At 40.4% G+C, this 13,580-nt stretch overlaps 1 protein-coding gene across 1 annotated transcript; it reads right to left on the bottom strand.

The window, feature by feature from the left end:
• LOC102885908 (olfactory receptor 4S1) lies at window positions 1-930 on the bottom strand. Its single transcript, XM_006908131.1, has one exon. It carries the CDS (start codon window positions 928-930, stop codon window positions 1-3), a length of 930 nt encoding a protein of 309 aa, XP_006908193.1.
• Window positions 931-13,580: the final 12,650 nt, after the last annotated feature.

Genomic DNA, 13,580 nt, shown 5'->3' with positions numbered 1-13,580 from the left:
TCACTTCTCCCCCAAGCTCCCTTTGACCCTAAACAGTTTCTTCATGGCATTTTTCACCTCATTGTTCCTCAGCGTATAGATCAGAGGGTTCAACAAAGGTGGCATGACAATGTTAAAGAGGATGACAAGTTTGTCAGCAGCCAAGGTGGTAGAGGGACGGATGTACATGAACATGGGAGGCACAAGGACCAAAAGGACAGTGATGATATGTGAGCCACATGTAGACAGAGCCTTGCGCCGCCCCTCAGATGACCGGCTTCTCAAGTTCAGTAAGATGACCACATAGGAGATGATAAGGATGAGGAAGGACACCAAACTGATCATGCCACTGTTGGCCACGACGACAAGCCCCACCACGTAGGTGTCTGCACAGGCCAGCTTCAGCAAGGGGTGGACATCGCAAAAGAAGTTATCGATCTCATTGGGCCCACAAAAGGGGAGCTGCACTGTGAGGAGGGTCTGCAAGGTGGAATGCAGGAAGCCAGCCACCCAGGAGGCCCCCGCCAGCAAGCCGCACTTCCACCGATCCATGATGGTCGTGTAGTGCAGAGGTCTGCAGATGGCCACGTAGCGATCATAGGCCATGGCTGTGAGGAGGAAGATCTCAGTGCCACCAAAGAAGTGGGCAGAAAAGAGCTGGGTCATGCAGCCATTGAAGGAGATGGTCTTGCGCTCCACAAAAGTGTCAGCGATCATCTTGGGTGTGGTAGCGGATGGATAGCACACGTCAGCGAAAGACAAGTGGCTGAGGAAGAAATACATAGGAGCCTGCAGGGTCTTGCTGGCATTGATGGTGATGATGACCAGAAGGTTCCCCAGGACAGTGAGCACGTGAAAGATGGAGAAGATCACGAAGCACACATGCTGGAATGTCCTGCTCTGGAAAAGGCCGAACAACACAAACTCAGTCACGTTGTTCTTGGTGCCCATGGGTTCTCTACCCTGAGCACTAACAAAGTGGTTAGCTCTGCAAGGACACAAATTACAGGATATAAGAAAGTTTTCCTAATCTGAGGAGTCAGAAAACTGTATTCAGGTCTAATAATGATTCTAACACTCAATTTCAATTAGGAGAGAAAGGTACCGCACACCTACAAGCAATTCTCAGACAGCAGCTGAGAGTCCTACAATTCAACTCAGTAAGATAGCATCAGATCCCACAGGTTAAGGGTTTAGTCCTACAAGACTGCCCTCCCCCATTCAAAGGTCATTTGCAAGCCCAGGTCATCACTTGTGTGCTTCTAACACAATGGCTATTGATGAGGATTTCAGTGAACCCCTCCTTGGGTTCCACTGATTTTTTAGAGTGACTCGCAGAAATCAGAGAAAGATTTTACCTACAAGATTATCAGTTTATTATAAAAGGATATAACTCAGAAACAGCCAGATGGAAGAGATACATAGGGCAAGGTCTGTGGTAAGAGCATCCATGCTCTCTAAGCACATCCTCTCCCCCAGTCTCTACCTGTCTACCAACCTGCAAGCCCCATCCTTTGATTGATTAAATCATTGGCCATTGGTGATCGACCTCCAGCTCCTCTTCCCTCTTCTAGGTTAGAGGAATGGGACTGAAAGTACCAACCCTGCAATCACAGGGTTGGTTCCCCTGGTAACCAACCCCTATCCTTAGTTCACTTAGAGGCATTCTAAAAGTCACCTTATTAACGAAAGACACCTTTATCTCTCTCACTGGTCAGGAAATTTCAAGGGTTCTAAAAGCTCTGTGCTACAAATTGGAACAAAGACCAAATATATATTTCTTATAAGTCACAACATCACAAGGTTCCAACTGCTTTATATGCTGTGAACTTTGGCAAATCGAATAACTTTTCAGGACCTCGTTTTCAAAGTTTGAAAAGATTCCCAGACAAGAAAAAACTAAAGGAGTTCATCATCACCAAACCAGTATTACGAAAAATGTTAAAGGGACTTCTTTAAGAAGGAAAAATAAAGATCAAAAATATGAATAATAAAATGACAATAACTACATATCTATCATTATTTTAACTGTAAATTGATTAAAAATGCTCCATTCAAAAGATATAGGGTGGCTGAATGGATAAGAAAACAACTTTTTATTATGCTGCCTACAAGAGATTCACTTCAGATCGAAAGACACACACAAAGTAAAAGGATGGGAAAAGATATTCCATGAAAATCTGAGGTAGCAACACTTATACCAGACTAAGTAGACTTTTAAAAAAAGGCTGTAACAAGAGACCAAGAAGGGCCCAGTAATTCTGCTTCTGAGTAATTATCTTAAGAAAACCAAAATACTAATTTAAAAAGACACATGCATTCATATGTTCATTGCAGCATTGCTTACAATAGCCAAGATATGGAAGCAACCTAAGTGTTTATCAATAGATGTATGGATTAAGAAGAACTAATATATATATACATAATGGAATATTACTCAGCCATAAAAAAGAATAAAATCTTGCCATATGCAACAACACGGATGGACCTAGAGGGTATCATGCTAAGTGATATAAGTCAGAGGAAGATAAAAACTATATGATTTCACTTATATGTGGTATCTAAAAAAAAACAAAAAAAACAAAATAAACAAACAAACAAACCAGAAACAAACTCATAGATACTGAGAACATTTGGATGGATGCCAGATGGAAGGGACGTTGGCAGGATGGGTGAAAAAGGGGAAGGGATTAAGTACAAATTCATAGTTACAAAATAGTCACGGGGATGTAAAGTATAGTATAAGGAATATAGTCAGTAACATTGTAATCACTATGCATGGTGTCAAACGGGTACTAGATTTATACGAGTGATCATGTTATAAGTTATAAAAATGTCTAACCACTGTGTTGTATGCCTGAAACTAATATAAGATCGTACGCCAACTGTAATTAAAAAATAAAAAATTGTTTTAAAAAAACACAAAGTTTAAAAGATAAGGATATCTGTCACTTCCTCTGTGCTCCATTGTCCCTGCTACACACCATCATATTTGTGACACTGTTCCATAACCATGTACATGTCTACTCTCCCCAGCAGGCTGAGTTGCTTGACAAGGCTCCTGACCACCTGACTCTAGATAATGCTCAACATCTAGCACGTGGTATGCATTCAGTAAATGTTTGTGGAATAAAGGAATTAATAAATACCTGCCCTATCCACCTCAACATGTCCAAAAATAAACTCCCCATCTTTCTGCTAAAACATTTTCTTCTGAAAGCCTGTTATCTCAGTTGATGGCAACTCTGACTTTCTGAACCCTCGGCCTAAATACCTGGACGTCATCCTTGATTCCCCTCTTTTCATGTCTCACTTCAGTAAGAACTCCTGTTGTCTTTACCTCCACAAGGTAAGAGCCTACTCTCACCACCTTCACAGCCTCTCCTCCCCCTTCCCGCCTGGTTGAGCCACAATCACCTCTCCCTTGCTTCCTAGCTGGTATCCTTAATTCTCCTCTTACCACCTACCCTACCCCCAGTCTAATCTCATCACAACAGTCAGGGCTCCCTCGAAGCCCTTCAGTGGGTGCCCTCTCCGAGATTCAGAGTAAAATCCCAGAACTTTGCCATGTCACACAGGTGCTACACGATCTGAAACCCCGGCCTCTCTAATCTCACCTCCTCCCACTGTTCCCCTTGTTTCTCTCGTTCCAAGACCCCGCCCCCCTTGATATTCATCAAACACACCAGGCATGCTGCCACCTTGGGGACTTAGCACAGGTTGTGCCTTCTTCCGAGAACATTCTTATCTAGATAACTACTGGCTAACTCCTTCATTTCCCCAAAGTCTTTGTACAGATAACACTTTCTCAAGCAGGCTATTTGATCACCCTATTTAAAACTGCAACCTCCCAGCACGCTCAGTCTCCCTTGCCCTATTCCGCTTTTTCTTCTTTCCATATCACATACTGCCTTCGAATGTATTATTTATTTATTATATTTTATTGTCCTACGCCCCCACTAGAATATGAGCCCCATGAGGCAGGTTCATTGTTTGGCTCCCTAAGGCATCTCCAATGCTTAGAACATTGCCTGGCACACTGTAGGTGCCCAATTAATATTTCTTGATTAAATGAATGAATAAACCATAGTTATAGACATCAAAAATAATAATACCAATCTATATATACATAGGACTTTACAACTGTATGTAATCTTATTTCATGATCTAATATTTACTGACACTAATATGTGCCAGACACAGGCTTAGGTCCTTGCACATATTAGCTTTGGAAATGCATTTTATTTCCTCTCTCCTTTTACATAGGCAGGATCAAAAACTCAGTTATTTCTCAAGGTCATACACTGTCATAAGCAACAGCCATACCTCCTTCTATGCCACATATAAAACACTGTATGTGGAAAGCATTTTGGTATCTAGAAGCTATGTGGTTCCATGCAAACATCTACCCTGGGACATGTATAGTGCCAGAACACAGACCAGAGACTGACCTAGGAAAAAATGAAAGCATGTTAAACAAATGAATAAAAAAGTGAATGCAGAAACAAATGTCTCGGGGTCTAAGTAATTTGTGAATATATGATTATAAAAATTAACACAGTTTAACTCCAACAAAGACTGTTGGGCCCTCTAAGTGCCAACAAAGAATGTCACCGACCCTTACATGCCCAGGACCATAACAAAGGCTTTTCCCAACAGGGCTGTTTGAAGGATAAAATAAGATTCTTTTGAAAGGCAAGGGGAGAGATATGTTGACATTAGGAAGTCGGGTTTCAGGCCTTCTCTTCCATGTACATCAATCAATAAACTTGGAAAATTACAGTAAATTCTACCATGAGTACATCGGCGACAACTGGAGGATGCTGAGTGGTTATTAATGATTCATTGTCAAAGGCAGGTTAGTAGAAAATGGAACAAAGGAAGTGAAATCCCACAGGACTGTGTTTGAGCACTGTTTTTATGACATTTTGTTATTATGGTTGCAAAAATATCAAGTCAAATGATACTCATTACTAGCAGAAAAGTGAAGGATCCTGCACCATTATAAGGAGTTAGATAAGCTCCAGTCTTTGCTTCTCCAGGAGACTTAGGATCCCGGAAAAGGGTTCACAGAAGTCTGAGAAGAAGAATTAAAATGCCTCAGACACAGACTCACTGAAGTTGGCACAGAGGGTTTGTCTCAGACGAAATTAAAGTACAGCTGAAAACGAGAACAATAAGCGATGACACTGCCAAAGGCAAAAACAAGAAAATAATTGTCATCCCTCAGGATATTCTGCCCAGGCTTATTAAGCATCTCTCTCTCCTAGAAATTTCCCACAAGGAAATATATGTATTTTACAGCAACATTCTTCTTCTGTCCTCTTCTAAAATTCTGAAAATGGTTTGATCAGATGGTTACATTTAACCACAGGATAGAGAGAAAGGAGAGATAGCCAACCGGTTCCTGTCACTGAAGAAAATGCTACAACCAGAAATAATGCAATCATTGTGTACCCCAAAAATGAATTTGATAGCAGGTAGATAACCTAACCATTATTTCATGACGAAGAAATCCTACCACATTTTGTTTTTAGTTTTACAGTAAGTATAAAACACGTATGCTATATCCATCTGTTCTTTTGCAATGCTCCAAAAATAACCAATAAGAACTTTGTGACTTGAAACCAAATGCCTGCGTGGAATTACACAGTTGGTGTTTGGGCCATCATCTGAAAACTCCTGTAGGAGGCAGCATCGCAGTCAGCAAGACCCCAAGGCTCTGGAGCCTGATCCCATGAGACTGAATCCCAGCTCTGCCACAATCCAGCTGAATGACATTTGGCAACTTATCTCTCAGAAACTAACCTCTCAGAAACTCAGTTTCCACATATTCTAAAAATACATATCATCTAGAATAGCCGTAAGATAATGTAAAGGTATGGTCATGAGTTGCTTAACGATGGGGATCCATTCTGACAAATGCATCATTAGGCGATTTCATCATTGTGCAAGCATCACAGAGTGCACATACACACCAGATGATCGAGCCTACTATACATCTAGAATATGTGGCACAGCCTGTTGCTCCTAGGCTACAAACCTGTACAGCATGCTACTAGACAAAACAACTCATGACTAAATCAAGAATAAGAGAAAATAATGCAATCAAGAGGTTCAGTTAACATGAGACGTATGAGGCTGCTGCCTGTATAACACAGCACACGGTTTTACAGCAAACTGTTTTTTAATAAGTAGAAAGAGTACACTCTAAGACAACAATAAAGGTACTTTTTTTTTGCAAACATCACAGAGTGCACATACACACCAGATGATCGAGCCTAATTTAAACCTAGAATATGTGGCACAACCTGTTGCTCCTAGGCTACAAACCTGTACGGCATGCTACTAGACAAAACAACACGTGACTAAATTGAGAACAAGAGAAAATAATGCAATCAAGAGATTCAGTTAACACAGACATATGAGGCTGCTGCCTGTATAACACAGCACACTGTTTTACAGCAAACTGTTTTTTAATAAGTAGAAAGAGTACACTCTGAGACAACAGTAAAGGTACAGTACAGTGCAAACATAAACCAGTAACGGTCACGTATTATCAAGTATTTTGCACTGTACATAACTGCATGTGCTATACTTTTATATGGCTGGCAGCGCAACAGTTTTGTTTACACCAGCATCACCACAAACACGTGAGGAATGAGTTGTGCTACAACATTAGGATGGCCACAATGTCACAAGGCAATAGGAATTTTTCAGCTCCATTATAATCATAAGGAACCACTATTGTATTTGCAGTTTGTCATTGGCCAAAATGTGTTTATGCACACGTGACTGTATATAGCACATTGCCTGGCACTCAGTAGGTCTAAGTTGATATCAAGCATTATTAGATCTCAATGCTTGTATGTCAAACTAAGGTAGGAGACTGGTTTACAAGGGCAGTGCCATAGTAATTATCTCCAAAGTTATTTTTCATTTTTATTCATTTTTAAACATTTTCATTAAATCTCCAGTGCAAACAATCATGAAACTTGGTAAACCTAATGGGCAAGATGGTCAGCCACCTACCTGCTCATGAAGCCAATCCCTCCGGGATAAAGAGGGAACAGTGAGGTTGGGTGCTCCAAGTCAAGATATGTTCTCCCTTCCCTTCCATTCGTGAGATTCTGTTGTGACCCAGACTCTCCCAGAGAAAACCACCAACACCGACATCACCATCATCACATCACCACCATCATTACCATCATCATCATCACTACCATCATCATCACCACCACCACCGTGATCATCACCATCATCACATCATTATCACCATCATCATCACCATCAGTAAATCACCACCATCATTTTTGCATTATACTTTTATGATCTCTATTATAAAATAAGACATGCCTTTTGTTCTTTGATCCTCAAAACCTTCCTGTTATGTATTTGCTATTCTTATCCCCCAATTTACAGATAAGAAAAGTAAGACTCAGAGAGATCAAGTAATTTGCCCAAGTTCATACATACACATTAGAGATACTTCGGAAAGTAGAGAAGGTCCAATGAGAAACTAGAAATCATTAATATTATGGTGAATACCTTTTCATTGTTTCCTTTCAATTATGCAAACATTTCTTACAAATCTGAATGAAATGTATAATTTCATATTGAGCTCTTTTCTCTTAACACTTTATTTAAGCACTTCCTCACAGTGATAATCTTCAAAAGAGGTTTTTAATGGTACTTTTTTTTTAAAGTACCATAATTCATTTGACCATTTTTATATAAGCTTTTATGTTGCTCCCTATTTTGACCTGTAACACATGCTTTTTCCCTATAAATCTCTGGACAATTTTCCTGAAAGTAGAAAGGTTGAGGTGAAGGGCATGAACATTTTTTAGAGTCCTGATAAAATCTCAGGTAGTATGAAGAAAATGTCGTTTGCTTTTCCAGGAATTAGGGGAGAAACTGCTGAAATAAGCACAATCATTAACTCTCGACCCAGACTACTCTTCTCCAACCTAAACAGCTTAAACGCCTGCGACCTCTCCTTTACGGACTCATTTCTGTCCTTGTTTCCTCCTCTCTCATACTGTGCAAATTCATCACACCGTCCTTAAGCCATGAACACACCCTTGGACATCACGGTCTGTGAGGATCTGAACAAGAATGAACAGAGTGAAACTGGGACTTCCCGCTTCCTGCAGTTCACGCTGCTGTCACCACGTGGAGCTGCTGTGGGTCAGACACTTTTCATGAGCTTCACACGTTATCCCAGCTCACGCTCATCGCAACCCTTTAAGAAAACTATTAATATTCTCATTTCAGAGATGAGGAAAAGGAAGCTCAAAACATTTAGTGGTTAAGTGACTTGCTCAAGGTCACGAATAGCAAGCACCGTAACAGGAGTTACGACCACATCTAGGAGACGCCTGCGTATCTCATTGTCAGAGTTATCTCTATCACAACAGTCTCTTTCCCCTATTTCAGTAGTCTGTTCCTATCCCCTCCCCTTGCAATGCTTGTTTGCTACACCCTCCTACCTTCTCTAGTCTCACACTACTGATTAACTTTCGACTTGACATTGCCCGAAGGAGGCAGCATGACACAATGAAAAGGGTGCAGGTGAAAGCCAAAAGATCTTGGTTTTAGTCCCAGCATTGTCACTGGGAGCTGAGTGACCTCAAACAACTCCCTTCTTCAACCTGATACTCTATTTCCCCATCTATGTAAAATGATGGCTGGAGTAAGCTCTGTGATTCTAAGCTGGAAAAGTGAAATACATTCTAAAAATTAATTTCACTGGTAACAATAATCAATACTTGATGAATTTAAAAATAACTAGAAAACAAGTAATTTTACATTATTATTCATTCTTTTCACTACTTTGCCTGAGGATTGATGGAGGATTAAGGTTCACGTTACATTCGTCAGGCCTTACATTGAATTTGATCTCTTACCAGTTTTCAGATATAATCTGTCTTGAAAGAGAAAATTTGTAATGCAATTTAGGAACATTTCTACCTTAAAAGATTAAAATGTATATAAGCCTTGTAAGAGTCTTTCAGGCTTCGGGTATCAGAGGATTCATTTATATGAAACCACACCTTGCCAGGTGAACCTGGGCTTTGAGGAAAAAGGGTATCACAACCATACCTCAGTGAAATACACCCTTGAATTGCTCCAATTTCCAAAAAGTTAATGTGGTGTCAAGACAGCCCACGGGAAAGCATGGGGAACTCGGCAGCCCCCAGCCATGAGCTGGGCATTCATATGGCAAGCCTCTAAATAATTAAATATGTGCGAAAGTGCTCTCTGAGCTTAAACAGCTCCACAAGAAGAGAGAACAGTAACCATAGCAGTATAACATTTGTTTGCATCTGTTGAGCAATGCTGTATGCCAGGCCCTGTGAAGAGCATTTTAAATGCATCATCTCACTTCATCCACTCAACATCACTTTGAAGAAGCTACTATGATTGTTTCTATTTTTCAGATGGGAAAAATGAGGATTAGAGCAAATGAGTGATTTGGCTAAGCTCTCACACCAGTAAAGGTTAGAACAAGAAATGCAACCGGGTGTACCTGGCATCAAAGTGGTCCTCTTAGTCACTATACAACACTCCTGACTAGGGAAATGGGAGCATCTTATCACCAAGCAAGAACGTCTCCTCAACAAATAAAGGGGAAGCAAGAAAATGGCTGGAGGAGAACAATTCTAGTGATGCCACAAGAATCTGAATTTTTTTAAAATCAACTCACACTTGAGACATTTGAAGGCAGGAACCTGAGAAATACTCAGATATCGTGCAGCAGTACTTTCACCTGGGCACCGAGCACAGAACGAAGAGAGAGCAAAGCAAGTGAGGACATCTGTTTTCTGTAAAGTTCCCTGGGTGGTATGGGTTTATTCTAGCCAGAGATTCCCCAATAGACCAAGACTACGTAAGAACTCACCTTCCTCAGGTGAGTGGTGACAGTCAAGGAGTCTGGCCAGTAAACTTTTAAGCACAGAGGGTTCAGGGAAGTTCATGTGGAATCACGCCAGCCAAAGCCATTGCCAGACGTGAACACCACTGCTTTAGAAGCCATAGTACGTTCGGGGTTACCAAAAGTACCTTGAGGCTGGCTAATAAGACCCCAGAGGCACTACATCCCAATTAAAAGAGTAGGCCATAGAGACAGCTACACCCACTTGTCATATTAACTTGGTTCAGACAAACTTTAGAAGACAAGGAAGCCATTCTTTTTATACTAACTTTGGATTTCTATACTGAATCATCCCAAACTCATTCATTCAACAATAGTTATTAAGCAGCTACTACATACAGGACATGGTTTTGTGCTATCTATTTGGGGAAGTAAGCTGGTGTCAAACATGTTTGGGTAAGTTTGAATTAATTAGGACTTTGACTACTACCTTAGGTTAACATAGCACTTTGAAAACTGTTTCCACCTGTGAAGAGGATCAGACAGACAAGCAGCAGTATAATATGGTGCTTAAAAACATGGACTAAGGAGTCGAGTTGTACAACGTACAACGTGTACAAAGGCTGACTTTACCATCTGGTAGATACATAACCTTTAACAAATGGCTTAACATCTTGGGATACCATTTTCTCATCTAAGTTTTTCTTTCTCAGGTTTAAAGAAAATCAATACACAATTCCACAATAATGGTTGGAGACATTAACACCACCATGACCCCCCAGCAAGTAGGAGTATGATTAGATTTTTTAAAAATCAGTAAAACCAGATCTGAACAACATAGGAACCACCTTAACCGATATTTATAAAGCACAACACTTTAAAACTAAAGAATATATTCTTTCGAGCATTCACCAAGATAGACCTTATGTCAGGCCATGAAACAAGTTTCAATAAATGTAAAAAGAATGACATTATTCATAATGGAATTAAATTAGGAATCAATAACAATAAAGTAGCAAGGAAAAACCCCAAATATCCGGAAAATAAACAACACACTTGTAAAAAAATGTATTAGTCAAAGAAGAAATCATTTTTAAAATTAGAATACATTTTAACTGAATAATAATGAAAACATGTGAAATTTTATGAGATGCTGCTAGAGCATTGCTTAAAGAAACTTTACAGCTTTAAATTCTTATACTGGAAATGAAAGTTCTAAAATCTATTAACTCAGTTTATACCTTAAGATATAGAAAAAAGAAGAGCAAATTTAAATACAATCAAAGTAGAAGGAAGAACATAATAGAAATTAATCATGTAAAAAAATGAAAAAAGAAAAAATTGGACAAACGTCAGACTTTTATGATACATAATATAAGATTATGAACAATCATAAGTTTTAACATCAATGTCACTTGTTGACCTAAAATTATTAAAGTCTGCAATTTAAGTGAAAAGTATAAATTCCTAGAAAAAATACAATTTACATAACTGACCCAAAATGAAACAGAAAATCTGAATAGCCTCGTATTTGTTAAATTGAATCCATAGTTTACAAATATTACAAACACCAAAAAACTCCAACCAAGATAATTTCATTGGTTTCATCAAACATTTAAAGTAGAAACAACACCAAATTTACACAAACGTTTTCAAAACTAGAATGGAAAACTCTTCAAGTCATTTATAAGAGCAGCTTAACTCTGCCACCAAGCTCTTACCAAAAAAAAAAAAATTAAAAGAAAATCACAGACATTACTCATGAACACAGATGAAAAAAAAAAAAACCTTAATAAAACATATTTAAATCAAATGAAGTAATGTATACCAAGGACAATATATCATGACCAAGTGGGCCTATGCCAGGAACGCGAGGTGGTTTTAACACAAAACCAGACGCGATTCCAGATGGCGACAGAAGACCTCCCCGAACTCGCCTCCCCTCGTGGACACACTAAAACTACCGCTACAAACGGAACAATTTCCTCTGAAAAAGACCTGAAACCAACTGAGCAGCTCCTTCACATCAGGCAAACGAGGAAAAGGCCACAACCAAGCCGGCAGGAAAGAGACATAGTCTCGACATACACCCACCCCCGCCCTGGCGGGAACCCACCACGGGGAGGGAACTCACAAACCAAGCGCTTCTCCCTGAGGAGCGAAGCATTCGTACCCCACATTAGGCACCCCTAACTTTGAAGACCGGCACCTGAGAGACCCCAAAACATACGGCTTTGAAAACCAACAAGGCTCATATCCGAATGCAAAGGGCGGCAGCGAACTGAGAAAAGCCTCATGCGGAGCAGGGAGGCAGACTCACCGCGCCAGGGTCCAGAGCACAGGCCGCTGTTTGGAAAGCGCCCAGACCCACGTGCCCACATCGAGCATCTGCCGGGCCCTGAGGCCTAACTGGGATGCCCACGCCCGGCTACGGGGGCTGGGCGGGGCCGTTTCGCGCTCTCCCTCTGTCCCGCTCCAAAGCACCAGCGTGGGGCAGGTGGAGATTTTACACAACCCGGTGCCCAAGTTTTTACAGCTGCCGCTCAGGGGACACCCCCACCACCACCACCACCACTCCGATCAGATTTTATACTGAATAAAAGATGGACTACGGGGTGACTTTCAGTTTCACTAAAGATTTTTAAAGAGCTTTGTACTCTGAAAGGAAGATGTGAATTAGATTCCCTTATGGTGCAAGTGTTGGGTATGAAAAAGGCATGACCTCGAGAATTCAGCTGTTGTGAGATCAAATCCCCACTCTACCTATCTACTCTGTGATTTTAGCCAAAATCATCTATTAGCTGTATCCATGTGAAATAGTGGCCATAATACCTTCCCGAGTGCCCATATGCCATGATGCTCTGCCTATAATTGCTATGACTGTGTCAGCTCTAACACTGGGTGCGATTCTCCAGAGTAGGTTTTCATCCACAAAAAAAGTCATGGTTTTCAGAAGATACACCATGATAACCATTTATGTTATTCACTCCATTGCAACACCTGGCTTCTCAGACTTTTCCAAGAGAAGCCATAGCTCTATCGGATGCCTCATGCCCCTGAATGTGGATACTGAGCAAATATAAGTGAGGGAACCAACAAAGTGTCTCTGGACATGGCTTCTCAGACTGGTAAAAAAAAGTCTTAACACCTAGAATTCTCAGAATAACTTAGGAATAACATAACTTTCACCCAATTTTCTCGACATTAACCATACACATAAACAATCAAAGCATAGAACGTCTAGTTTTATACAAGTCACAGATTTTTAAAACTTATCAAGAAGACTGAATGCTATGAGTTGTGTGGCACAGTCTGCAGTCGTAACAGAAAGATGCTATAGTGCCATCATACCAAGGAGTGAAGCAATTTCAGACCAGGCTGTGTCAACATTGCAGGAGTTCACTCAGATTGGACAAGCTGCATTTTCTGAAGTATGTCTTCACTCTCATTGAAGAAGGTCTTGCCTTGAGTCTCTGGACTTGGACCTAGAAGAAAGCTCAGATCTGCTTCTCTTTCTCAGAACGAAGGTCATTTCCTAAAGTCTGCCACTCCATAACCAAGCCACACCTGGCTAGGACCGAACAAGAAAGAATAAACATAGTATATTATAGTGGTTCTTAAACTTTTTTTAGAATTTGAATACTTTTCATCGACAAAAATCTATATGGAAAAGATTTTGAAAAGATAATCAGCTGTTGTGATTAAAGTCCCACACATGCCTGTT

Source organism: Pteropus alecto, unplaced genomic scaffold (genome assembly GCF_000325575.1).
Source record: "Pteropus alecto unplaced genomic scaffold, ASM32557v1 scaffold71, whole genome shotgun sequence".
NCBI lineage: Eukaryota > Metazoa > Chordata > Mammalia > Chiroptera > Pteropodidae > Pteropus > Pteropus alecto.
Note: the sequence above shows the minus strand (reverse complement) of the source record. Positions and strands in the feature narration are given on the sequence as shown.

Excerpts from the sequence above, each read along its gene's own strand:
- LOC102885908 (XM_006908131.1), bottom strand. The coding sequence starts at position 930 with ATGGGCACCAAGAACAACGTGACTGAGTTTGTGTTGTTCGGCCTTTTC.